The sequence below is a fragment of the Parus major genome, chromosome 24, assembly GCF_001522545.3.
Source record: "Parus major isolate Abel chromosome 24, Parus_major1.1, whole genome shotgun sequence".
NCBI lineage: Eukaryota > Metazoa > Chordata > Aves > Passeriformes > Paridae > Parus > Parus major.
The window spans coordinates 243,733-269,072 of NC_031792.1; the positions used below are offsets into that span (position 1 = coordinate 243,733).

Consider the following 25,340-nt stretch of genomic DNA (forward strand, 5'->3'; position numbering starts at 1 on the left):
GCACATTAATTCTTCACACTTAGTATACAAAAGCTACTCATGACTTTCAGGACAAGTTCAAAGTGAGATGCATTCTAGCAAAAAACCCAACTTGGAAAAAGGAATACCTGTGCTTTTGGCTGATCTGCTTGTTTGAGGGACTTGCTCTTCTCAATCTTGTACAGCTGAGCTTTTGCCTTTTTCAGAAGACTGGCTACCCTCTTGTCAGTCATTGGCAGTTTGTCTGCTTGAGCCAACATAGAACTGATGGAGGAAGCAGAATGTTTAACAGTGCTTGATGAAGGAGCAGAAAGACGCAGAGCTTTTTCCTTCTCCAAAGACGGGACAGTAGGGCTGAGTTCCAGGTCTGACTTGTCCAGCCCCCCTCTACCTTTCTTGGATGTTTTGGTTTTGACAGTCGTATCTACCAGAGCAGCAGTGGAAACATCTGCTGTGGGATCTACTGCTGTAGACTTCTTCCGCCCTGCAGTTTTTTTGGCAGACGATGATGCTGCAGTGTCTTCGCTGACTTTTTCTTTGGGCATTTTACCTACAGGAAACAAAGCAGTGCTACTTTGTATTTCTGACCCTTTTCTCCTTTTCTCTTTCCTTGACTCCCGTTTGTTCTCCTTTTCTCTCTCTCTGTCTTTCTCTCTGCCCTTGTCCTTCTCCAGGCCTTTGTCAGCATCTTTATCTTTGGAGAGTTCTTCTGCTGCTCTGTCCTTGTTTTTGCCTTTCTCTGTCTGGGGACTTGATGTGAACCATGGGAAGAGAGGAGTAGGGCTACCAGATGAGAAAGGTTCTGCTGGAGCACTCGTCTGCTTCCTTGGTCTCTGGCTTCTTTCTGCTGATTCCCCAGACTGTGACAGGGAATGGGAGGGAAAAGTGAAAGTTGAATTTAAGGCACTAGTGGCAAGAGAACTAACTGAAATACTTGTTAATGAGGAAGAGACAGAAGACTGTGGGGTGAGAGTTGTCAGGTCAGAGGTACTAAGCCTTCCGCTCCTCGTCCTCATGGAGTGCGAAGGAGATCTGGGTTCTGATCGGATGGGGCTGAATGCTTTCCTCTTCCGCCTCCGAGAGGACGTGCTGGTGGCAGAGGTCCCTGTAGTGGCGCGACCAACTGAAGAGGGCAAAGTTACAGACTCGAAGATCCGGGAGTGGGCCTCACTTGGTGTGAACCGTGGCGCTCGCAGCAGAGGACTCCTCTTGTGCATATCAAACCTGGCTCCAGAGTGAAGTGAAAAGAGACGTGTGGGTGCTGTCGCACCTGGTGTTGAGAAGCCAGATGCAAAGCCAACGTCCTCTGGTGTTAGTGGTGGGGGTCTGAAGTTATCAAATATCGGTTTGCGAATAAGACCCTCTTTGGCATACTTTGCTGATGAGAAGTACTGTGGCTCTGACCTAGAATGTTTCAGGGAGGTCCACCTAAATGTTGGCTCTCGCAGAATTGATTTTCGTTTCTCTTGCATTGGCGCAGCAGAAGCAGGCAGAAAAGGTGAGGCTAAGGGTATGGTTGGAGGCATAAGCCAAGGGGTATGGTCTGAGATGCTTGAAGCAGGCTGCAGCGGTGGGGGGGGAGTGAGCAAAGGGGGAGGAGGAGAGGAGGAAGACTGCTGCTGCGGCACACTTGGTAAGGCTGACAGCTTTTTTGCAGTCCTCTGGCCAAAACTTCTTTCTGTTATCGAAAACCTTCTATTTCTCCTATCACCGTTATCATTTTCAGGGGACTGAGAAACAGGCAGGGGAGTGTGAACTTCTGGAGTATTGCTTCGCTCCTCAGAAAGCATCTGCATCTCCTCAGAAGCCTGGGAGTCTGAAGATGTATCCACGCTGGGGCTGCTGGACCGTGAGGAATCTGAAGACATCTGAGAGGAATGCTGAGAAGCAGCACTGGACTTTTCACTGGAGCCACAAGATGTAGTGCTGAACCTGCTGTTTGGTGTGGATTCTAGTCTGGATATTTTAATAGGAGGATCATAGTCTTCATCCTCAATAAACCGTTTGGGTGTTTTGATAATCCGTGAAGAGATTGCACTCACAACCGGCATGATGAACTGCCGAATATTTTTGAGCTGGGTTCTCCCCTTCCTGCCTTGCAGTTTGGCTGCTTCTTTCTCAATCTTTTTTTGTGCTCCCTTTTTAGCCCTCTGCAAGAGTTGCTTAGCAATTGCAGCATCTGTCCTTTTGGTGGAAGGTATAATCCTAACAGGTTTAATCCTGCGTGGACTCTGTCTGACAGCAGCCTTATCTTCCTTCGTGAGAGGTGGTGTGCCATCCTTTTCTTTGCGAATCCTCTGGGGTTTCTCCAGCTGTGAGTTTATGACTAAAGTTGAGGAAGTCTTTAAACGTTCAGAGGACGGTGGCCTGCCTCTCCTGCGCACAATCTGAACACTCTTCCTCCCAATCTGAAGTTTTGCCCCAGGCTTAAATTTAGATTTCAGCGGGGAAAGCTTACTAGTTCTTAATTTCTTGATTTTAGTTGCTTGCTGAAATGTAGTGGATGGTGATCTTTTGATTTTTTTCAGACTCTCTTTTTCCTCTTTGCTGCCCTTCTGAATGTCCGATGTGTCCTTCTCCTGTGACAATTTGAACTTCACACTTGTAAGTGTTGGAGGTCTTCCTCGTCTTTTTTCCCCACTCTTTGATTCCTTCTTCTTTACTTTCTCCATGGATGTGGTTTCAGACTTGCTTGAAGGGGAACACACTGATGACGAGTCTGACAGTACAGCTGAACTTCGGTCAGAACTGCTCCGGGGCCTCCCGCGAGGTTTCCGTGGAGTAGATTTAACTGAGAGGGAAGTAGAGAATGCAGGGAACATATTAAATTTCTCCAAGTATGGGATAACCCTAACCCAGGTCACACAAGTATTTACTCAGTATCAGTCATGCTGCCCATACATTGCCAAAACAGTTCAGATAATCAACAAATAAAAACAGTTTTATCACTGCATGTAGAGAGTATCTTCCCAACACACCTCTTTTCCCACATAAAATACCACATAGATAACCTGTTTAAAAATGCAAGCTAGTCTTTTCCCAACAATTACATATGCAATTGCACAAGCCCAGTACCAGCTTCACGCTGGGAGGGAGCAGTAATTCTCAAAGGCACATGCCACCTTTTGAACACATTCTGGTGGGTTTTTTTAAGCAGATCACTGCTAAGGGAGAGGTCAAGAGAGCAAGAACAACCTACATGAGGCCGATACAAGACAATTTACTATAAAACTGGTTTTAGCTTTGAAGCACAGTTAAAACTCTGCACTCACTTGGAGCCATCAAGCACAATACTTGACTACCCATCTTGACCAATGCATTTCACTGCACCCTCACCAAGCCCAGCTATTTCAGTTCTGGGTCTTCCCTTGCACCACCACAGTTTGCTGTTGAAGCCAAGCTGAGCAGATGATTATGATGGAAGAGTAGAGTGTTCTGGTGAGAGTATTTATTGACAACACAGGCAGTAAGGAGTCTACTGCAAGATACTGAAATAGTCAAACCAGTTTCAGACCCTTACACTTTAAATAGCTGCCTCTGACATGAGGTTTCAAATACTGGTTTCATCAGTATAACGTCTTTATTCAAAGTTTCCCTGTTCCTTTACAGATCAGACATAGAGAATCCAGAACTAACTGCACTGAATCTAAAGGCTGGTGTGGCTTCTATGGTGGATGAGACTTGGTGGAACAAACAGGAGAGGCACTGCAAAACCATCACAAAAGAAAACAGAAAGTCAACACCCAATCCTGTAACTTGAACTTACCTGTGGGGGACCTGGTGGGACTTCGTACTTTGACTTCTTCATCTGAACCAAAACCTAAAAACTGTTCATCCTGCAATGAGAAGAAGTTGGAAGTTTGAGGACATGGATGTTAATGTTGAAATGAACTCCCCTGTGATTGAAGCACGAAATAATTCTAGAGGATTTTTTTCCCCAAAAAAGATACTGGCATTTGTTCTTCTAACAAAGAATTGCTAAAAAGGAAATACAACTTTTATATACACATACACAGCAACTACAGTTTACAGCTATGGAACAATCAAAAAGAGTTACAGGAAAACGAAGGACAAATATATACGGAAACAAACCCTTAATGCACAAAATCTGCTGCTCATATCAAACAACAAAGCTTTCCTCCTGTAAGCTATTATTCAAACCACCCTAAAGACACACTCCAGCAAAAGAAGTGTTTCTCTGTAATTCTACTATAAATGTAGCCCAACTTCCTGCAAACTTATGTAAATCCTCTCTTTTTAATTCCCTTCAGACTTGCTCTTAAGGAGAGATGAAAACCTGACCTCTGCTGTGAAACTCTTCCCCCTGAAAGAGGCATGAGGTTAAAAGCTTGCTGTCCACATTGAGGCAGGCAGGAGTCTGCAGGTGTAAATCAAATTCATCTGGCACCCAAATGTGTGGTGACATCTTATTGTTTATGTCATTCCATTTTTCCTAATCCATTTTCACCTCAAGTATTTAGTTGGCCAGTCTTAACTTCCCAATGAACTTTGGAAACAGAGATGCATTTGTTGTTTTTCCTTTCAAAGCACAGTGCAATGTGGCCACTAAGTTTTAAGGAAGGGCAGGCACTGCAAGAACAGTATCCTGCAAGTGAAAAGGGACAAAACTGTGAAAGAAGAAGGTGAGCTGCACAAAGTAGTAACACCATTTATTTGTGTTTTGCCTCTTCCTTTTTACATGGAATTCCTACTTCATCTACTTACAGGGAAGATCAGAAAGAGCATCTCAGCTAGTGACATCATAGTCTGATAGATGAAAGGGAGCAACACTTCAGACCAAAGTATTTCTCAAAACTTTCTGCCTGGTTTGTGTCTGATGAGCCCCATCTAACAGTTGAGTAAACAACTCAAACACAGTATGCTCTGACCAGGTTGACATCCCGGTTCTCAATGCAGATAATGCTGTGGCCAGTTAAATATAACACGTACCACCTTGGGCTGCAGTTAATTGCTGTAAGCCATCACCAGCACATCCACCTGCTGGAGCAGAGGATGGCCCTGCCACTCCTCACATCCCTGTTGCCTATCTGCTCCTCACACTTGCAGCAGAGATGACGAGAAAACCAGAAAAAGTAATGATAAAGCAACATAAAAGAAATAAAATGATGCCAGATGACACTGCTTCTGCCTGAGACACCTTGCATCACACAGAACCCCTGAAGGCTGTTCCCAGAAAGGGAGAAGCTACTGCTTCTGAACTTCAGTCCTGCTGCACTGCAAGTGGAGCAAGAGCAGCTGTGGGAGCGCCCAGCTGCCCGCTCTGGGATCAAGGACCTGCCTGCTCTCCAGAGCACGTGGGCTACAGCAGGATGTAAACATCGCTGTGCCGTGCAGCACTGCCTCGGTGGGCGTGGGCAGGGAAAGGGTGCCCAGCCCTAACAGAGGGAGAAGCTGTCAGCGGAAACAGATGTGGGCTGAAACCCAGAGAAGGCACAGAGAAATAAGGGGTACCTAAGAACAGTCAGGTTTAGAAATACTAAAGGGATCAGCTGCTCACCCTGTGTGATTTCCTGACTTGCACTGGCCTCCAAGCTCCTGTGGCTGCTACAGATCTTTTCTTCATTTTGTTATTCTGGGTCCTAAAGTCATTATTATTTTATCTCTGGCTGCTAAATCAGTACTTGCTGTATTTTTGACAATCACCTGTCAATCCACGATTAGAACTTGCATTATTTTCAAACTGAGCTCTGTTATCTTACTTCTCCAATGGAGAATTATACATTAATATGTATATATATAAAATATGTATATGTATAATATATATATGTGTATAATTAATTAATATAATTAATATTAATTATACCTTAATAATGGCTTTGGCCCAATACCCTGGGAATGATCATTTTTTCTACTTCCAAGCAGTCACCAGAACTGTCTACTGCAAAGAGGCTCCTTCCACAAAACAATTACTTTCGCTTCATTTACAACCACAAGTAGTATGACCAATATGTCACTTGTGTGACTTACATATTGTGTGTCATACATATTGTTTGTGTGTTCAGTGACACTCCTGAGTGTACTGGTGACCTCAGAATGGTCACTATCACTACCTGAGAAGGCAGCCCTGTGACCTATCAGAGAAGATCAAGAAAACCACTAAGTATCACTCAGCATTTGCCAGGCTAAACCATTCAGTTGACCATCACATGCCAAAATGCAGCTTTGAGGCAAACTAGGCAGGAACAGCCTCCCTCCAGTTTTTCAGAAATGTCATGACATTTGGATGGAGAGTGATTAAAAACCATAAAAATTTTTAACATGACCTAATTCACCTGAAAAAGATTAATGCAATGCAAAGAAGGCCACTCAAGACTATAAATTAAAAGGTGAGGGAGGGCTTGGCTCGTGCCAGACATGGAGACTAACCAAGCAGGCATGGGACGATGGGCAGCAGAGCTTCCACGTACATTTCCCATTCAAACATTACAGTGTCCCAAATGGGTTCAACCTCAGAGTTGTGTGCAGATGAAGAATGGCTTTTCCTGAAGTAACCCAGCTACTAAAGAATGGAGAAGTTGCAAGTAAATGTCTATCACAATACTCTTGAGCAGTATTACTTTTCAAACAATTTCCAGTTAAAGATCTCAGAGGAAAATCCACCTTCACAGGAGAAACTAACCTGCAGGCACTACCTGATGTTCTGATCTCTGTCTGAGCAATAACAATATTAAACCATGCCACTATGGATGTGTTCAGCTGCATGGGGCTCTCAATGGCAATAAACCAGCAATGCAGCTGCTCCAATCAGCACCTGAAAAACTTTATTTTACAGTAGAGTCACCTGCCCAGTGCTGTACTTCCCACTCCCCATCTTGGGGTTGGCCCCAGTTAGCACCTCACTTTCTTGGAAAGGGATAAGCTATTTTTAGAAGCTCATTCAAATGCCTGCTTAGTGACTGAAGCACAACATCTACCAGACTCCTCTGCTTTCAGCAGAGTAAACACCCTTGGAGGTTGGCAGGTAGTAACCCTGAGACAAACACTGGGTGTTGGGAGCAGAGCAGAGTCCACTGGGAGTTCAGGGAGATGCTTCCCAAGCCATTACTTGCGATGCAATTTCAATAACAAACAGCTGAGCACTTGGGGTGACCATTATGCACCAACTCAGATGAGGGGACATGTGTCCTTCCATTGTATAATTCAACAAAAACTTTGACCAGGAGCCACACACAGACTTTACCAGGGCTTCTCCTCGGAGCAGCACTGACCTACAGAGAATGTCTTGAGATCACAGAACAGCTCCTGGCCTGGTCACCTCCACATGACAACCCCCAAACTACACTGCTGCAGCTGTACCCTCAGGCATCACTCATGGCAGTACAATGGTGATTAGGGCTGCAGCTTCCAGAGCCCAGTTTTTTTTAGAATTAGAAAGAATATATTACTCTTTATGGGGCAGAGGCTCAGCGTGGGTCTGTTACAGCTGTGTTACTGGGCATACAGATCTGCTTTGCCAGAGTCCTGGTTCCAACCTGGATGAGAAATTCTGATTTATGCTTTCCAATCTGAATACAGAGGAATGCTTATTAGAACACCTGAAATACTCTCATTCTGGTCACAACAAGCCTTCAATAATATCACTTCCAAGAAAGATGGTCAGTCAAACCACTACCTAGAAATATACAGCTTGCAGATGGTGAGAGAAAAGCTCTAGAGTTGCTGTATGGATGCATGAAAAAAATCTTTGGTGGTGGTAAACTCATCTTTCATTCCTAAATGTATACTCTTAAAGAAACAGTACTAAAGTCAAACTATGCTCTGCAGCACAGCTTGGGGGGAACAGCTAACCCCACTCTGGGAATTCTGTGGCATCCCTGAGAAGTGATGAGCCACTGAGTTGAGGAGTTACCCGCTTCCTCCAACACAGTTCTATGAAACCTGCAGTTCAGCACTCGGGTGCCAATACAGAAGTGCATGGCAAAGCACTCTTGCAATGACATCTTAGAAAAAAAAAACAGAAGAAAAGAAACAAAGCAACTTGCCTCCCCCCACATGAAAAACCTCTTGGGTTATCAACTCTGTGGTCAGCTTGGTTAGCCAGATCTCAGTCACTTCTATCCCTGAACTACCACTGGTGAGATATTAACTGCTTCCTAGAGTACTCCATGAATTCCATCAAGCCATGTCTGCTGCAAACAACAACAAAGCATCCCAAAGTGCAGCCCCTGAGAAGGTGGTGTTAATGAGAGCAGTGCGACTCACACCCTACAGTCTGCACAGGTGAGGGTAGGAGTGTCCCCACGCTCAGCTCTGTGCATGCAAACACAGCCCCATTCCTCCAGGACTGAGGCCCACGGGAGCTGCCACTCTACAGGCAAGAAATTCCTCCAGCTCAGCCATGAGAGAAGAGCTCCACTTCATGGCATCTGATAGAAAATGCCAAAACCAGGCCAGAAAGACACAAGAAAACTGTATTTTCATGTGTGTTTTAATGCACTCTTCTATGGCCAGTGACAGGAAAGGAAAACAACTGCTCTTTCTAGATAGAAAATAAAAAGATATGTTCACCCGGCCTACAGCTGACAACCTGCCTGGAGAAGAGGAGACAGAACTGGCCCTTCAAAAATCAATAAAGCCCTCCTGGTGCAAAACACCTGGGGAATTCTCTTGCCGGCGTAAGGATGTCGTTAAAGAGCGATGCAAAACAACTGGGGGAAAAGAACGCTGCAGCTCGTAGTAACACACCCCCATCATGTCTTCCCTGTTCTGTCAATAGGTGGGTTGTTGTCGCACTCCCACTCCGGCTGCCTTAGAAAGGCTTAAAAAAAAATAAAAATGAAGAGAAGAAGAGCAACTCAAAAAAAGGGTAAAAAAAATAAAAAAAAAAAAAGGAGCGCCAGCGCTCCGAGTACCGGGAACGGCCCCTCGCAACGGTCCCGCTGCCCCAACCTCCGCTTGGGGCATCCACAGCGGCGAAAGGGAGGAAGAAGAGGAAGAGGAGGAGGAGAAGGGGGAGGGCCGGTGCGCGACACCCACCGCCGGGCCCGCAGGAGGGGCCGGCAGCCCAGCCCCCTCGAGCCCCCGCGCCCGGGGGAGGACGCGTCACCCCGCCGAGCATCCTCGGCACCGGGGGGCACCGGGAGGCCCCCGGCCCCATCCATCCTACCTCGCTCCCGGCGGCGGGGTGTGCGCAGCGCATCCCGCCCCGCCGCGGGCGCGGCGGGAGGCGGATAATGGAGGCGGCGGTAGGGAGGACGCACCGGCGGCAAGTCGCGTGCGCGGGGAGGGACCGCGAGGGCGGCCGGACCAGGACCGGCACCGGGTCCCGCCCGCCGACTCCCGCCACCCCCCCCACAGCCCCCCCCCCCCGGGCGCGCCCTTTGTGCGGGGCGCGGGAGGTGTGTCCGGCGACGGGCGGACTGTGCGGTCAGGGGTGGCTGGCTGGCTGCGCCCGGGTGTGTTCGGGCCGCCGCCGGGGAGTCGGGGATGCTGCGCCCGGGACCCCCCGCCTGCTGCGCCCCCCCGCCCCCGCCCCGCCGCGCCTCTCACCTCTCCGCTACCCGCCTCGGTGCCGCAGGCCGCGCGGAACCGCCGCAGGTTGATGCCGATGGTGGCCGAGACCTGGAGCGCCGCGTCGAAGCCGGGACCGGCCGCGGCCGCGGGGCCGCCGGGGCCCGGCGCTGCCCCGCCTCCGCCGCTTCCCGCCGCCCCGCCAGAGCACGGGCCGCCGCGCTCGCCCTCGCCCGCCGTCGCCGGCGCCGCCGCAGGTTCGGCGGGCCGCAGGCTGTGCACGGCCGGCACCCGTAGGCGGGACCCCCCCGGGCCCCGGCGGCCCCAGCCGCCGCTGCCGGGCCGGGCGGGGAAGCGCCACCGACCGCTGTGCGCCATCTTTACTGAGAGGCGACGAGCCAGAGAGCGGGGCCGGGCCGCACCCCGCGCCCTGCATAGCGCTTCGCCGGCCCGCGGAGGCGCTGCATAACAACGGGTGCCATGCAGGTTGTGGGGTTCCGCCATCCCGCCGCCCCGGCACATGAATAAGCCATGCTCGATCAGTGGTAGCCCGGCATAACGCTGGGCGATATGCAGGGTCCCAGGCCCGAGCCCCAGTGCAGCCCCCCGTCCTGGATAGCGCAGCCTCGGGCCGCCGGGGCCCCTCATAGCTCGCAGTACCATGCAGGCGCGGGGCTCGTCGCGAGTCGGCCCCGGAACCTGCCTGGCGTATAATCGGGCTGCAAGCAACCCGCATAACCCCGACGGCGATGCCGAGCGGGAGCACGAGCCGCCGGCGCCCAGGACCGCGCATACGGCATAGGCGGTGCTGCCGACCCCCTGCATAGCGCCGGGCCGTATGCGGGGCGCGGGGCGCGGGCCCGGGCCCGGCACGGTAGAGCCCGCAGTCCCCGCGAGGACCTCGCGCCGCCGAGACCCTCCGCTGCGCGGCCCGGGACGAGCCGCTCCCTGAGGGGGCACCGCGACCCCGAGCTGCGGTACCGAGGGCGGGCGGCTTTGCCCTACCCTCCCGGCCCCGGCCGTGTCCTGCCTGCGGCCCCGCGCCCCGCCGGTGCCGCGTCCCGCTGGGTGCTACCCCCGGAGGAAGGTGACGGCGACAGCACCGAGCTGGCAACCTCGTCGTGTACAGCACAGTGAGAACAGGGTTAACATCCAACAAGTGCCCAGCGTATTCTCTGAGAACAGCGCTGCTAACACACGGATAAGATGTAAATCCCTCTGCTTGCGGACATAAAATACCCATTTTTCTCCCAAGTTGATCAGCAGGGAAGGGAAGGAGGGAGGGGCGGGGGTGAGGCTGTTTATCCCCGAGAGAGGCAGGCAGACACTGTTCCGGCTTCTGAGAGGACGAACAAGCTGCTGGAGCCTTTTGGGGTCACAGGTACTGCTTCTGCCTGGGATTCTGTGGGAGCAGGGCTGTGGGGGACTTCTCCTAAGGACTTCCAAGGAGAACTAAAATTAGTTTCTTCCTCTCTATGGACAGGAGCATTTTTGAGCTCTCCCTTGCTTTACTTAATCCCATCCTCCCACCAAAGCTTTTGCCAGGCCAGTCACTGCTGGTGTAAGCTGTGAATGCCCACCAGAACTTGCTTTGAGAGGGGCACGTGCAGACAAGAACAAGTCAGAGAGGAGAGGCAGGTCCTGGAGCCAGATCAGACAGCCTTGCTCTCAATCAGGTTTTCTTGGGTTCAGAACCCTCCTTCCAGTCAAGCTCACACATCACATCCATATCTGATCTCCCTCTGCTTGAGGAACATATGCTGCAGAATCTCACAACACGCCTGGCCTATTCCGTCACTGGTCTCTCTACCTGCTGGGTGAAAGGTTTGTGATGACAGGAGCAAAAAGCCATTTTATAAAGGCTATTATTCACCCCTGCTCAGCCAGATCATTTGGCTGCAGCCCTGGTCAGGTTTGCTGGGGCTGAGCAATCACTAAACCCTCCCCAGCACTGGGAGGAGGGCTATGCAAGGCAGTCATGGTGTCCTGGCCAGGCTGGTGGGAGAAGCAAGCACAGGACACAGGCTGGGCATGGGGCTGGAAGCACAGATCCAGTGGCTGATCCTGTTGCAGACTCCCTGGCAGAAGCTGGGGAGTTTATTGAATCTCAGTTTTCCCATCTGTGGCATGGAAGTGACCTGTGACCAGTTGTGACTCAGAGCTGCTGGGGCAGGAACCCTTCTTTTTAACAAGAAAAAAGGAAAGGTTTCCATCCATACCATGAACAACCTACTGGTTACCATGTCTGGAGTGTGTGAGCTCACCTGCACTCCCTGTCAGAAGCACACAAGGCTTCTTGCTGGGATGATGTGCTGAGAAGGTCAGTTCTTCTGCAGGGAAAAGAGCAAATTATGTGCTACTGGCACAGTCACCCCAGAGACATCGGGGTCATTGAGGGCTGGGGGCCTGTAGAGTCACTGGTGTGCACAACACCCAGAAGAGCAAAGGAGCAGCCAAGATAACAATATCAACAAGGAGCAATGCTGACTAAAACCATCTTCTAAGACAGTAAAAACTGTCTAGCTTCAGAGAACTCCTACAAATTATTTTCTGAACATGTCAGAGCACAGGTCACTCATCAGGTTTTGTAGAAAATCCTGCAAGAGCTGGCTGACAATGAGCAAGGTGGTAAGACCCTAGACAGCTCAACCTTTGGCCGGTTGACACATGCAGCAAAGCTCTGCTTACTTACACAGGCTTCCACTGCACCAGTCAGACACCAAACCAAAATAGCTGCCTGTAACCATGCTACATTCTTTTTGGAATAAGCCATGGAAATTGCTTTTGATAATGTAAAAAGTACTGGAATTTGGTTTTGGTTTCCACTAGCTGATGGGAATTGCATTCAGGAACAAATGGAATGTTTTCCCTGTGCAGCCTCAGATTCTGGGGCTCTCAAACCGCCCCTGGAGCCACAGTTGGGGCACAGTGAGTGTCCCAGAGCAGAGAGAATTTGGGTAACCAAAAGTGGTGTCACTAAAGCAGCTCTGGCACCCTTGGGACTGGCCCTTAGATCCCTCTTGATCCCTGCCAGCATTGCCCCTAGGACAGGCTGGCACCTGTCAGAGTGCCAGACAAGAATGACAACAGCTTGATATGGGCTCCTAGTTTTATTGTCACAGACCCCATTACAGACCCAGCACCGTGGCACCGCTGGCATTGCTGAAGTGAGTGTTCACACATTGTAGCCGATGATGCCGCCCTTGCCGATGATCTCCCCAATGTAAAACCACATCAGCACCTCCGTGGCCACCAGGCCATTCCTCAGTGCGTCCTGAAAGGAAAAAGCCACTGGTTAGACCTACACTCCCACAACAGCTCCTCCCCCACTCCCACATCCATGCCGGCCACCAGTTCCCAAGGCAAAAACCCAGAAGTGCAGCAGAGTGTTTGCTGTGCTCAGCCACCTCTCAACACACCCCATCACAGAGATGTTCTACAACATTAAGTACACTGACAGCTGCTGTTCGTGGCTTTTTGCAGCCCTTTCAAGGATAATTTCTTAGCCCACACACGGGAAACACACTAATTTCAAGGCCAACTGATGACACAGCCGATCCAGAGGGCCGGGCTCATTCAGCCACCTACGGATAGTCACTTCCCTGTGACAGAAAACGATCGGATCAGAGGGGAACAATCACTGCCTGCTCCAGGCTGGGAATAATTAAAGCAAAGCCGTTGAAATAAAACATTTTGAACTCCGGGGGGCCTGAATTTCCTGCACTTCAAATGGCGTTGACAACAGTTCCCACTGCTTCCCAAGGGCAGGAGCAGAGCAGGTCCCGGCTGGCCAGGAGCTGTCCCTGGGCACCGTCGCATCCCGTCCCGGCCGGTACCTTGACGGTGAGCTGTGCCAGACGGCCGCTCTGGAAGGCCCTGACCAGGCCCTTCATGCTGTCGATGGCCCGGGGAATCTCGGCGGGGGTCGGCGGGGCCAGTTCCACCTTGGCGTAGTACCAGAACGTGGCCAAGCGCGGCTTCGAGTACGTCACGGCGGCTGCGGGGAGGGGGACCGGAGCGAACGGTGATTTCCCAACGGCGGGAGTCGCGAGGCCTCCCCGGGCCCAGCCCTGCTGTTCTCAGCCCTCTTCCCCGTCCCCTCCGCTCCCGCCGGCCTAGTCTCGCTCCCCGCAGCTCAGCCCATCCCATTCCGATCCCGCTCCCTCCAGCCCGTCCCCCTTCCCGGCCCTCACCCCCGATCAGCTCCGGCCCGCGCTGCACGAGCCGCTGCACGAGCCCCTGTGCGGCCTTGGCCATCGCTGCGCGCGCTCAATGTCACCGCCGGTCACCGCAGCCGGCGTTCGCCGCGGGCAGCCCGCAGCGAGGACCCCGGGCCGCATGCGCGGGGCGGGGCGGGGCGGGGCCGGATCCCCGGGTTCGAGACCCGCACGGTGCCCAGACCGCGCCTGTCTGGACCAAGCCCAAAGAGGCTTCTCTACAGCTCCCGGCACTGCCAGACCTCCATCACCAGCTGTAAGATGATCTCTGCGTTTAATTTCCAACGCCCACCGTTCTCAACACTCATTGGGGAAGTAAACCCTGCTACACCCCTGGCACATACAAGTTGGCAAAACGTCCCCCTCCTGTTGATCCCCCCTCCATTCCACTCTGGGAATGGATGGAGGCATTGCTTTCACCAAGTGAAAGATGGTTACAGTTTAAACACGGAACAGAAGGAGGCTTTTGCTGTTGCTGGAAAAGAACGTGGCCAACACAAAGAGCAGGTAAATAGAGGGCCAGGGCACCACATCATGAGAAGGCTGTGTTCTTCTCCCAAGGCTGAGGCTCAAAGCTGAAGTGCAGTGGGAAGTCTTAGTATTAAAGAGAGAGTCTTGAAAGGAAAAGAGAGAACAAGGGCTGTCAGGGAAGGTCTGAGGAGAGACTCCAAAGGTGGTGGCAATGCACTAAATGTGGCCATCATAAGGGTGGCAGCTCCAGCCACTAGCCCTGCATGGCTGTGATCTTGCCCCTGACTGGAGATTTCAAGATGAGATCTTGTTTTTCAGTTCAGCGTGTCCTCCAGCTCCTCCTCCTTCTGCTTTTTCCTCTCTGCAAGCCATTGCTGGATCTTCTCTTTTAGTTCTGTGTTTGGTCTGATCTGGTCCATAGTGAGGGGACTCCGATTGAAAGGATCTGTCTGATCGCTGAAAAATAAAACATCGAGGAGATTACTTGGACACTCCTGGTGCTAGAGATAAAAAAAAAAAAAAAAAAAGAGGCCAGGAAGAGTCATTGGATATGTGAAATAGATCCCCAAAATTATCTAGGTATGAGGGGAGGGCTGTGCTGCACACCTGAGGAGGTGTCGGGCTATAGTCGATCGGTCCACGGTGACACGGGAGGAGGGCAGGATCACGGGGTCTGACATCAGAGTGCTCATGATTGGATCCAGGAATTCATCACAGGCATCTGCATATGTCTCCTCTTCCTGCTGCTGCCGGTCTGCAAGAGACTAGGGAGCACACGTGGCTTTGAGGATTCAGACTCTCTGTTCTTTTAAAACCAGGGAGCATTCACAGGTCTGTGCAGGCAGGGCACCTTCCAAGCTGCCCCCACCTGGACAAAGCTCCACTCCCAGATATCCAGCTCCACAGCAAGGAAGCAGCGATACACAGAGGGAAAAGGACAAAGGGAATCAGCTCTTCTTTGTATGTTAAATTCCCTCCAGTGCTCACCTTGATCCTCTCAGCCAGGTTACTAAAAGACACTATCATATTTCCAGGCTTGTTAATCTTCTTCAGAACCCGCACGGTCTGGGCAAAAAGCGTCGGTGAGTAGGAGCGGCCGTCCTTGGGGACTGTGGCACAGAAGTTTTCTTCATCCCTGCACCACAGGTTACGTGAGAGAAAGGTATAAGAATCCCCATTTGTCAGGGCTGCAACCCACAGCAGCCACATTCCCATAGCAAAGAACTCAAAGCTAAAGAAAAACTTGAGTGTGACTAAGCATTTTCCCCCTGGTACCACTAAGATGGCTCCTGCCACCAACAGGCTCACTCCCCTCATCACCTACCCAAGGTTTAGGTAGATGGTGCAGATGTCAGACACGAGCTGCTGTGGCTTGAAGTCGAACTCACTGAAATCCTTCACCTTCAAAGCTCCCATTTTAGGCCCAACCAGGTGTTGCAGGAAGTAGTTGAGCATGGAGATGATGCGCTCGGCAAGGAAGGGATGCACAAACAGGGACTTGATTTCTGGAAAGGAAAACAACAGTTTGCAGATTCACAGCAATTCTATCCTGATCTGACCACACTGAAACCAATTTCCTGCCTGCTTATTCCCTGGCAGGACTCTTCTCTAGGTCCTGGCAGGCCAGAGGGGCCATTTTCCCTACCTGAAGTCAGGAAAGCCAGAGTGCCAATGGTTTCATTGGACATGATGTTGTGGAAACGCGCCAGCTGACCAAACATCTGCAGGCTGGACTCCTTCTCACGGCGAGCCTCCGGGGACAGGCTGTCCCACTCACCTCGGTCCTTCTCTATCTGCTGAACTTTGATCTTGCTGAGGTACTGCAAGACAGAACACATAGGGTGTGTGGGTGGCTGTCGACACCAAGGAGGTCCAGAAATGCTCAAAACCAGTCAGGCAACATCCATATCATCCATCTTATCTGCTGGCCTTCCAGCAATCACTTCTCTGCCAGGTAATAGCTCCCCAAAAAAAGCCCCTTCTAGCAGCAACAGCAGCTCTGAAAGGAGTGGAGAGATATTCAACACAGACCAGGAACATAAGAGCACCTGGAACTCCCTTGTAATCCCAAAGGAGAACTGCCTGGAGAAAAAAGGCCTTTATTAGGATAAAACATTTGCAGAAAGGCCAAGGGGATTTGAGAATCAAAACCCACAGTGATTATTTAAAGCCTGAATGTGTCCAGATTAGCAACAGGCAGATTTCCCAGTGCACCTTCTTTTGGATCTGAAAAAGCCCTTTTGTTCCTCTTGGCTCTGAGCTGCCTCCCAAACTGAAAGGAAGGAAGGGTTACCCACAGACAGGGCCCCAGACCTTTCCTCCTGCCTTCACCCCTTCTCCTAGGGCATTGGCCACACCATCTTGGGATTGCTTCCTGCATAGTACCTACTGCAGAGACTCACCAGGCAGGGGCCAGGTAAGCTGGTCCTGTTCTGAAGGTTTGTATTGCATCAAGGAAATGAGAACTTTTTTATATGATGCTGACGGAACACGAGTTCAACCCTACCTGTATGGCTTCATCCAACAGGAAAATGGCATCGTTCATAAGCAGGTTAAGGAAGCGCAAGAAGAGAGGGGGATTCATTGCCTCCAGGTTCTCTGAGGCATAATCAGCCAGAGCCTAAAAGGAAAGGGAGAACAGCGAATTCTGCAGCACAGCCCCAGTGGCAGGACATGGAGCCACGTGACCCTCCGTGTGAGCTGCACACTCACGTGGCACACTCGGACGTGCACCTCTCGCCTCACCTTTATGCTGTCCCTGTAGGAATCTGTGTCCCACATGTACCGCAGGATGGGATACATGGGACGGCGGTAGTTGAACTTCTGTTCAAACTGGTGTGGGTCACCTGGGCACAAGCCAAAGAACCTTTCAAATGGACAGTCCCCCACAAGTGCTACACGGGGAACACAGCACTTCCCACTCTGCACTTACCCGTGAACTCAATATCCACAAAGACTTTGATGAGTGCTTCGGCCAGGTGGGCAGCATGTTGGTAAGAGCAAAACACTCGCTTGCGATGAAACACACTTGAGACGAGTGGGTTCTGAGCCTGGTCCAAGTGAGGCATCACAGCTTCCAACACTTCAGCCAGCTTGGCTCGCAGGTGAGGATTCTTCATCCTGCAACAGAAAACAAAGCAAATCCAGGATGGCACAGCCGTGGTGCAGAATGGAGCTGTTCAGGAATCACTCCAGGAGCTGTGCTCATCCATGCTTGAGTGCCTGATTGCTGCAGACCTGTCTGTAAAGCCAGCCCTGGATCGGCACTCACTTGCACAGACTCCATACCACAGTGGAATCTCAGGTAGAGGCCAGAGGGTGTGAGAATAACCAAGATGCTGCTCTTACCCCTCCCACAGCAGTTCTCCCACTCACAGCCCAATGCCTGCTTCTCAGCTGGAGCTCCCAAGCAAACCCCACCAGCCATCCAACCTGTTTTCCTACTGCTCATAGACCTGCTTCCTTTTTACCCTGCAAATCCAGGTGCTTTGCCTGCTGCATCTGCTGTCCATCACCAAGCACTGAGGTCAGAGTATACCTCTCCTGCACTTGTGGGGCAGAAGCCAAACCACCTGCCCCAGGTGATGCTGTAGGGGACTGCCAGGAAGAACTACAGCCTCCATCTCCCAAGGACAGCAGGAACAATGAGAGCTGCCTACCACAGGAAATGCCCATCTGCTGCTGCCAGGAGCTCACTGCATTTACACACAAGTGTAAATGAATGAACAGCAGAAATGCAGAAAGCAGGGTGATATCTTATCAGGAAGATTAATAGAACTACTCAATTCTGTTCAGTGGATGTCACAGAGACACTCCCAACAGATCAATCAATCAATCAAAGGGATCAGGAGCTCCCTTTAACAAGTACAAAACGGCTGTAAGCTGATGAGGTTTCTGCATCATACAACCAACATTTAAGTGCCAAATCCCATTTGAACCTTGCATGAAGCCTGTGGCATCAAAGGCCTTTGTTCCCTTTGTGCCTCCTGCAGGCAGAATTCAGCTGTTCCAAAAAGATCAACCTGCTTGAAGCTGCACAAACCAAGCCTCAAGACAGCTCTGCAATTTCTTGGTCACTGCGGGTGTTCAGCAACAGGGCTGCACCTACCTCTCCACATCACCCATGAAAACAGTAACAAAGTGAAGGATGTGCTCCAGGGAATCAGCAGAAGTCTCCAAGATGTCATCAGCAAAACGCCGCAGGAAAATGAAGAAGTCGCCCAAATTATCGGCAAAGAACTCTGCAAACAGAGATTGTAGCTGAGCTTCTCCCCAAGCAGCTCACCTTGCCCTTTTCCAGCCTCCCATGCACTCTCCCCTCATCACCCTGATGCTGATTAAGTATTGGTAATGAACAAGCTGTATTAGAACCTGCCCTGGAGAAGGATGCCCAGCCTGATGGCTTGAGTAACACCTGGGATTCACTTCCCCTCTGACCCCAGAAATCAGGTCACTTATGGGGTGAATCCAGCATCTGTCTGCTAATGACACTCTTACACAACCCCAAAGGGAAGAATCCTGAAGCAGGTCCCAGAAGAAAGAGTTTACACATACAGAAAATACTAAATCAATGTAGAACTTGCCACTTGCCAATGAGTAAGACTTCTTAAAGGTCAGCAGTTTCACTACCCTAAGTATGGCCCCTCAAACAGCCCCAAATTCTCTGAAAGTGATCCTTTTCAAAGAGAATATTATGCACAATGTCAGTGGTGGCACTGTGTCCTGCCCTGGACAGGGAAGCACTTGCTCAGGCAGCTCTTCCAGTGCCCCTCTATGGCAGGTGTTGGCACAGACCCCCAGCAGGACCCGTGGCTTCACCTGGCACGTAGGCCAGTGCGCTGTGCTCCACCTCCGGCAGCGGGAAGGTCAGCTCCAGTGGCTCTGTCCCACAGTTCCCCACAGCCAGCTGCACCAGCAGCACTGCCATGGACACCTGCAGGTTCAGGCAGTTCTGCAGCATTTGCGGTTCCGTCATCGCCGTCTTGGTGGAGAGATAGATGGTCATCAGGCGCTCAAACTGCTCCCTGAGGCTGTCAGCAGCGGGGCTGGAGCTCTGCTGAGCTTCTCGCCATGCCACTTGCAGGCGGTGAAGGCTTTGGTTTATCTTTACCATCTGGTCATGCAACCTGCCCGGGAAAGGAGGCAAGGGGGAGCTGAGGCAGACAACAGACACATCCTGCCTCACCAATGCAGAAGCTGGTGGGAGACTGTTCTGCGCTGGTAGATTCAGATAACTTCCTGCGGGTACCCTGTCTGTGGCTCTGGCAATGGGACGCCTTGGGGAAAGCTCGGGCAGGACCTGGGAGGGTACGAGACCCTGTGAGGGACCATGGCACCTGCAGAGTGGCCTGGGGACATGGCAGGACCCTCTGCAGCACCGAGCTCCCTTGGGTCACTGAGGCCAGGGATGCAACACGGCCTGCAAGGTGACACTTCAGTTTCCCAGCAACAAGCCACTTGCATAGTAACTTTTTTATCAAAGTCTATATTTAGAGACTAAACCAGAAGGGGACTCTGCTTGGATCAGCCATGACCTCACAGTATCTAGGCAACGATTTTCAGAGGGAAGGCGTGCAAAACAGAGCGTTTTGGTGTCCAGAAAATCCTCTCCTAGACGCTGCCAGCTGCCTCACATTGCTGTTTCACATACAGCCCAGCTATCAGGGTGTTTAGGTCACTCCCAGTGGGCAGCTGCTCTGCCACCTGGATGCTCTCTAGTAGAGAAGAGAGGTGCCAGCGCACCTCTCCTGCCCCAAGGAGAGGGGGAATGGAACCTACAAATACCCAGCACTTGGCTACTGGTGCCTGTAAATAACGTGGAACCTGTAAGACTCCTTTATTAGGGTAAAACACTTGCAGAAAGGCCATGGGGATTTGAGACTCAAAACCCACAAAGATTGTTTAAAGTCTGAGTGTATCCTAATTAGTAAAAATGTGAGCAAAATTTCTTCCTGCAGTCAGGCTGAAGTTCAAGCAGCAGCTCAGCTAGCTACCCTGTGTTCAGAGTATTTTAGCTGCACATGGGTGGAAAACAGCCTCAGGGCAACTGAAAGCAAGTACCTGTGAAACCCCAAGTGCAGGGTATACTGTGTGAGCACCAGGTTTTCCGTCACCAGGTTGTAACTGTTTGCAAACTGCGGCTCTTGCTCACTCAGAGCAGGGATCAAACATGTTTCTTTTTCCAAACCTGTAAGGAAAAGCATCTCTGCATCAGGTCCTACCCAGCAGTGCTGGGGAGGAGAGGGCTTGAGAGGATCCCTCCTAAGGACACAAAAGGGCTCTTGGTGATGCTGGCAGTATTCTATTTGTATTCAGCTCTCTTCTTGCACCTCTCTAGTCACACTTCTAATTCTCCCCTAACGCTAATGGCACCCAAGAGGGCACTACTGGGTAAAGTGGGGACCTGAGGAGGTCCCCTTTCCCTTATGTTTAGGTGTCCAATTCCCTTATATTTAGTCCACAACGTTTAGGTGTACCTTTCATGTGTACATTCTTGCTCCTCCTCTCCTCTTCGTTCAACTCCTTCAGAGCACAGTAGGTAGGATTGAAGGTTAGCAGCTTTGGAGATCTGGGTTTGCAGAAGGGCTGGCAGAGCTTCAGGAGGGCAGCCCCCAAGTTGAGGAAGAAGGCATCTGAGGCGTACATCTGGAAGAAAATCTCTGGCATCTGGTTAGCCCAAATTTTGGTGCGGCCTGCATTCGCATGGAGGCAGTTTCCCAGCCAGGAGAGAATCCTGTGCTTTGTCTCTGGTGACAGCTGCAACAGGTTCCTCAGCATCTGGTAGATCTTCTCATGGAACTGGGCCATGAACTGTTAGAGGAAACAACAGAGATGAATGAATCCTTGGGGGTTGCTCTTTCGCCTCTCTGATATTACAGCTCAGGACACCCCATAAATCACATATCACACACAGGTGTTACAAGCAGGTCAAATCCTGGGACAAGCAGCAAACAACAGTTAGGGATGTCCTCAAACGCACAGCTGAGACAATTTATTCTCACATGGAGTAAATCCAAAATTCTTAGCCTGTTTCTGACAGCCTGAAAGAACTCCTGAGTGGGAAAGCCCCTCTCAGCAATGACCTCTACAGCCCAGTTCACTCCTGTATTTACATCCTGCATCCTCACGTTTCACTCCTGACCTACTGGAACATTCCTAGTGGTATTCCTCTGTGGAAGAAATTTACTTGCATAATGAGAGAGAATATTGCTTGTCACTTTCTCAAATGGGGAATCAATTAGTGTTTTAATTACAGGTACCTAAAACTACTCCCTGGTGATTACAACAACTGAGGTAGATAATCTCCAGGTAGCACCTCAAGTTACGTCTGTTCCACCAGGACCACACACCCTTTTTCCAAAAGCTGAAGAAACTTTGATAAGACACAAAGACTTGGGTTAAAACCACCCAAGGCAGCTGGGAAAACTGTTTCCATGCTCCGGCTGGAGAATTCAAAGCAGTTTTGGGATGTGCCTAGTTGCAAGGCAGGCTATTCCTGAAGCAGTGGTGGAACTCAAGCCCCACATCATGTCTTGAACCCTCAGGCAATGAGAGGCCACTAACACCACAGGAAACAGAACTGCCCTGCTTCTCCCACCTGATGGATGTTGGACTCCTGCACTTTAATCTCCTGTGGGCTGGATCGGGATGGATTCAGAAAGTAGCCATGGTTCTCCACCACGCCAGGGGTCTTCAACAAGCAGGAGATATTTAAAACAGCACCAAGCAAAGTCTTCTGGTACATCTGTCCATTGCTGGGATCCTTGGGCTGGATGTAGCCTGCAAAAACCTGGGAAACACATCAGGACATGCTGACAGTTGTCCAAGACCCCAGTAAGAAACCACAACAAACAGATGGGTTTGTGACAGGCTATGAGAAAGGAGGGGAGGGGTATGAGTACACACATCAGGTGTTGTTACACCACACTCCTGGTTTGGCCTCTGCAGGTCAGGTCTTGTAAATGTTCCCCTGCAAAAAGCTCTTGCCTAAGCCAAGGTACCCACCTTTGCTATGTCCTTCTGCTTTGTGAAGTAGAGGAGCACATCAAGGTATGTGTACAGCAGGATCTGGCAGAGGTCCAGGTCCTTGATTCTCCCCAGCAGAATGTCAAACACGGGAACCATGACCTCCCCAAATGTCCGCACCTCCTCCTCCATCGTTAAGGCTTCTATGACCTCCTCAAGGAACTTGGTCATGTCTTCAAACTCTGGCAAGAGATACAAGGCTGTTATTCACAGTGCTCCAACAGCAAAACTGACCCAAACACACCCCGCTCTTTTGGCAGCGAGGGGAGCCAAAGCTTCACCCAACTCCATGATGCTCCAGGGCAGCTTTGCAGCGCTGAGGCAGCGGCACAACCTGGCCGCACTTACGTGCCCCTCTTAGTGTCTCCAGCATCAGGTCCAGCAGCTGCTCATACACGTTCTGGTTGACATAGATCTCTGGGGTGAGAAGGACAGTACGCGTGTTGGACACTGTCAGGTTGCGGCAGCGCACTGCGAAGGGCAGAAGATTCTCTGGGACCTTGGTTATCTGAGCAAGGAGAACAAGGCAGGGTTGGGGCCCCGGTCATTGCAACTTTAGCTCAGTCACTCCAGAGCTGGGTGACAGAGCTGCCTTCCTCCTCGGCAGCCTGTGCCCACCTCTTCCCGTGCCCTGCGGAAGCAGGCATAGAGGTAGCGCAGGATCTGCCTCTCCCCAGCGTCACGGTCAGCCGAGAGGTTCTGGGTGCTGGCAGAGGTCATGTGGATCAAATGGCTCCCGGGCTCCGGCAGCAGCAGGCGGGTGAACAGGGCCTGGGCACCAGCAGAGATGGGCTAGAGTGACACAGCCCCAGCACGGAGCTGATCCTCCAGAGGAGGAAGCTTCTCACCACACAGGCTAATTGATTCCTGCTAGGAAGAGCTCTCGCTTTCCCTCACCAAGTAACGGAGTGCTGGAGTGAGAACCCTCAGCTACTTCAGGCCTAAGTAAATCCTCCAGTCCCCAATGGAATAACAGTACCCCCCCAAGAGAAACCATTTCCACTGAAATCCTCAGCAGAAACAACTGATACAGCTGCAAATTTAGATGAGTGTGTGCGTGGACACTGTTGACTGAGTTCTCTGGTTTTTCTTCCCTTTCCCACCCACACAGACCTGCAGGGCAGCAAACTCCTGCAGCCTCCAGGAGGAAGAGCTGGATTCCCCAAATTCTACACTTTTTGGGATATGAGAAAATATGGTATTTTCTCATATCCCAAAAATCTCATGGACGTTTCCAGCAAAACAACGAGTGGCAGCTTCATGCCACATTTTGGAAAAGGATTTGGGATACATCATATGTACATTCTGAGAAAACAAACTCAACCTGCGGCCAAAGTCTGCAGATGGCCCCAGGCAGGCATCCCTACCTGCTCCACATTGTCCATGTCTAGCCAGTCCTGGTCGTCCAGGTCTGCGGCCATTTCCTCCAGGAAGACACAGCGTGCCGGGATCCCGTTCCCACTCTTCATGCTGGGATCACCTGGGAAGGGATGTTCCACCTACATGGAACCTGTTCCACCTACATGGACAGGGAACCTGCAGGCAGGACCTGCCCCTAACACAGCCCCAGCTGCTGCACCTGGCACCGTCCCCTCCCATGTCAGAGAAACCCGACATGCAGAGCTGCCCCAGCCTGTACCGCACCCCCCACAAAACCAGGGGATTTCCGGGCTCACTGTTGTCCAAGGTGATGAGGAAAATCCTCTGGATCATGTGGTTGATGTTGAGCTGCTCGCAGAGCTCTCGCTGCGAGCGGAATGAACGGCTGATTTCGGCCACCGAATAGTCGCAGTCATCCAGGCTCTCGGAGACACTGTTGTCGGAGTCATCCTGGCTGATGGACGTCTCCTCGCCTGCACGACAGGGCCCTCAGCGTCGCGGGGGCGAGCCCGTGCCCAAGCGGACCGCCTCGCCCCCTCCCCAAGGGCCGACCCCTGCCCCAGGGCCGGCCTCGACCTCCCACCTGTCAGCTGCCGCAGCTGCTGCTGCTTCTGGATGGCGGCGAAGTGCTTGGCGGCAGCGACGGAGCCGAAGAGGGCGGCGAAAGGGTTGCTGGAGATGCTGTTGTTGTTCTCCTGGTCGGTCATCTCCCCTCAGGGCCGCGCCATACGGGTGAGCCAGGGCAAGGCTGCGGGAAGGGCCGCCGTCAGGGCCCGAGCCCGTTCCCCCGGGCGCGGCGGACTTGTCCCGCTCGGTGCGGGGCCTTCAGTCCCAACCCGCTCCTGCTCCTGCTCCTGCTCCTGCTCCTGCTCCTGCTCCTGCTCCTGCTCCTGCTCCCACCTCGGCCGCCACCGGAGCGCTCTGCGCGTCACCGCGTCGCACAACAATTTATGTCACCGCGGCGCGCCGGAAGTGAAGCAAAGCGGCGGAACTCATGGAGCGCGGGTGGGAGCGGTGGCAGCGCCGTCTGGCGACCGGGAGGGGGAACGACACCTGCGGCCCCGCGGGGACCGGGACCGGGACCGGGACCGGGACCGGGACCGGGACCGGGACCGGGACATGAATCCAGCCCGGCTGGGTGGGACTCGAGCGTGTCCCGTGCTGTGAAACGCGACCGTCTGTGCAATAACCAAGTTTGTGTTTGTTATTCGCCACAGTGGCCTGCATTTGAATATTAATGATATGTAAATCAACTGCTTAATAGACAAATCATGATTTTATATCAAATCAACGCGCATATTGACTCTTATTAACTTCACACCTACAAACACTTTTTGCAGCTTTTTTTTTTTTTTTTTTTTGCTTGTTTTTTTTTAACCTTTTCTTGTGCAGGGAGTTTGTAGGGGATTTGGGCTGGAGCCGCAGGGGCTGTGGTGAAGGGACACTGATGTTTATGTTTATATTACACTCCTCATCCATCCTTTCTGTGCTGGGCTGACCTTGGCCCCAGCACCTCCCCAGCTGCTCCATCCCACCCTTCTCACCTTTCTTGGCAGGACAGATATCAGGTGAGGTCAGGGAATACCCTGCCCAGGACTCTATGGGGAGATACAAAGGTGGGGTGACAGAGGAGAAGCAAAGGTGGACAAAGGGGGTTAAATCCAAAGGGTTATTCTGCAACCCATGAAACACGCCCTGAGGCAAAGCTGGTTGGGGACTACAGGGAGAGTCCCCAGCCCTGCCAGACCCTGCACACACAGATTTTGTTTATTTTATTTTCAATCCAGGCCCCTGGCT

The 25,340-nt window shown here is 51.7% G+C and overlaps 3 protein-coding genes across 4 annotated transcripts in view; all 3 read right to left on the minus strand.

Annotated features, from left to right (window-relative positions):
• KMT2A (lysine methyltransferase 2A) overlaps window positions 1-9,828 on the minus strand; it is a 39,847-nt gene extending 30,019 nt beyond the window's left edge. The window contains exons 1-3 of one of the 2 annotated variants that reach the window (XM_033519728.1): window positions 9,490-9,828; window positions 3,746-3,815; window positions 108-2,770 (exon numbers count right to left, since the gene is read on the minus strand). In XM_033519728.1, the coding sequence (XP_033375619.1) occupies window positions 108-2,770; window positions 3,746-3,815; window positions 9,490-9,828 (3,072 nt within the window). The remainder of the gene's footprint in view (window positions 1-107; window positions 2,771-3,745; window positions 3,816-9,489) is intronic. The other variant, XM_015649736.1, reaches the window with a different exon arrangement.
• A 2,713-nt stretch (window positions 9,829-12,541) lies between these two features.
• On the minus strand, window positions 12,542-13,781 carry ATP5MG (ATP synthase membrane subunit g). The gene is made up of 3 exons (XM_015649912.3): window positions 13,644-13,781; window positions 13,287-13,447; window positions 12,542-12,724 (listed from the first exon to the last, which is right to left on the minus strand). The coding sequence occupies exons 1-3, from the start codon at window positions 13,705-13,707 to the stop codon at window positions 12,626-12,628; spliced, it is 324 nt and encodes a 107-aa protein (XP_015505398.1). The 5' UTR covers window positions 13,708-13,781; the 3' UTR covers window positions 12,542-12,625.
• UBE4A (ubiquitination factor E4A) lies at window positions 12,546-24,437 on the minus strand. Its single transcript, XM_015649911.2, has 20 exons — window positions 24,127-24,437; window positions 23,840-24,016; window positions 23,531-23,643; window positions 22,782-22,934; window positions 22,512-22,671; window positions 22,143-22,345; window positions 21,736-21,927; window positions 20,615-20,948; window positions 20,199-20,325; window positions 18,957-19,264; window positions 18,247-18,379; window positions 17,071-17,258; window positions 16,884-16,984; window positions 16,645-16,758; window positions 15,784-15,958; window positions 15,463-15,643; window positions 15,126-15,273; window positions 14,745-14,902; window positions 13,644-14,594; window positions 12,546-12,724 (listed from the first exon to the last, which is right to left on the minus strand). The coding sequence occupies exons 1-19, from the start codon at window positions 24,248-24,250 to the stop codon at window positions 14,453-14,455; spliced, it is 3,231 nt and encodes a 1,076-aa protein (XP_015505397.1). The 5' UTR covers window positions 24,251-24,437; the 3' UTR covers window positions 12,546-12,724; window positions 13,644-14,452.
• Between the last annotated feature and the right edge of the window lie 903 nt (window positions 24,438-25,340).

Excerpts from the sequence above, each read along its gene's own strand:
- ATP5MG (XM_015649912.3), bottom strand. The coding sequence starts at position 13,707 with ATGGCCAAGGCCGCACAGGGGCTCGTGCAGCGGCTCGTGCAGCGCGGG. Across the intron at positions 13,448-13,643 it reads CGGGCCGGAGCTGATCGGGG|CCGCCGTGACGTACTCGAAG; the intron begins GTGAGGGCCGGG and ends CCCTCCCCGCAG. Across the intron at positions 12,725-13,286 it reads TGGCACAGCTCACCGTCAAG|GACGCACTGAGGAATGGCCT; the intron begins GTACCGGCCGGG and ends TTTTCCTTTCAG.
- UBE4A (XM_015649911.2), bottom strand. The coding sequence starts at position 24,250 with ATGACCGACCAGGAGAACAACAACAGCATCTCCAGCAACCCTTTCGCC. Across the intron at positions 24,017-24,126 it reads GCAGCTGCGGCAGCTGACAG|GCGAGGAGACGTCCATCAGC; the intron begins GTGGGAGGTCGA and ends CCTGTCGTGCAG. Across the intron at positions 19,265-20,198 it reads CTGCACTTGGGGTTTCACAG|GTTGCATGACCAGATGGTAA; the intron begins GTACTTGCTTTC and ends TTTCCCGGGCAG.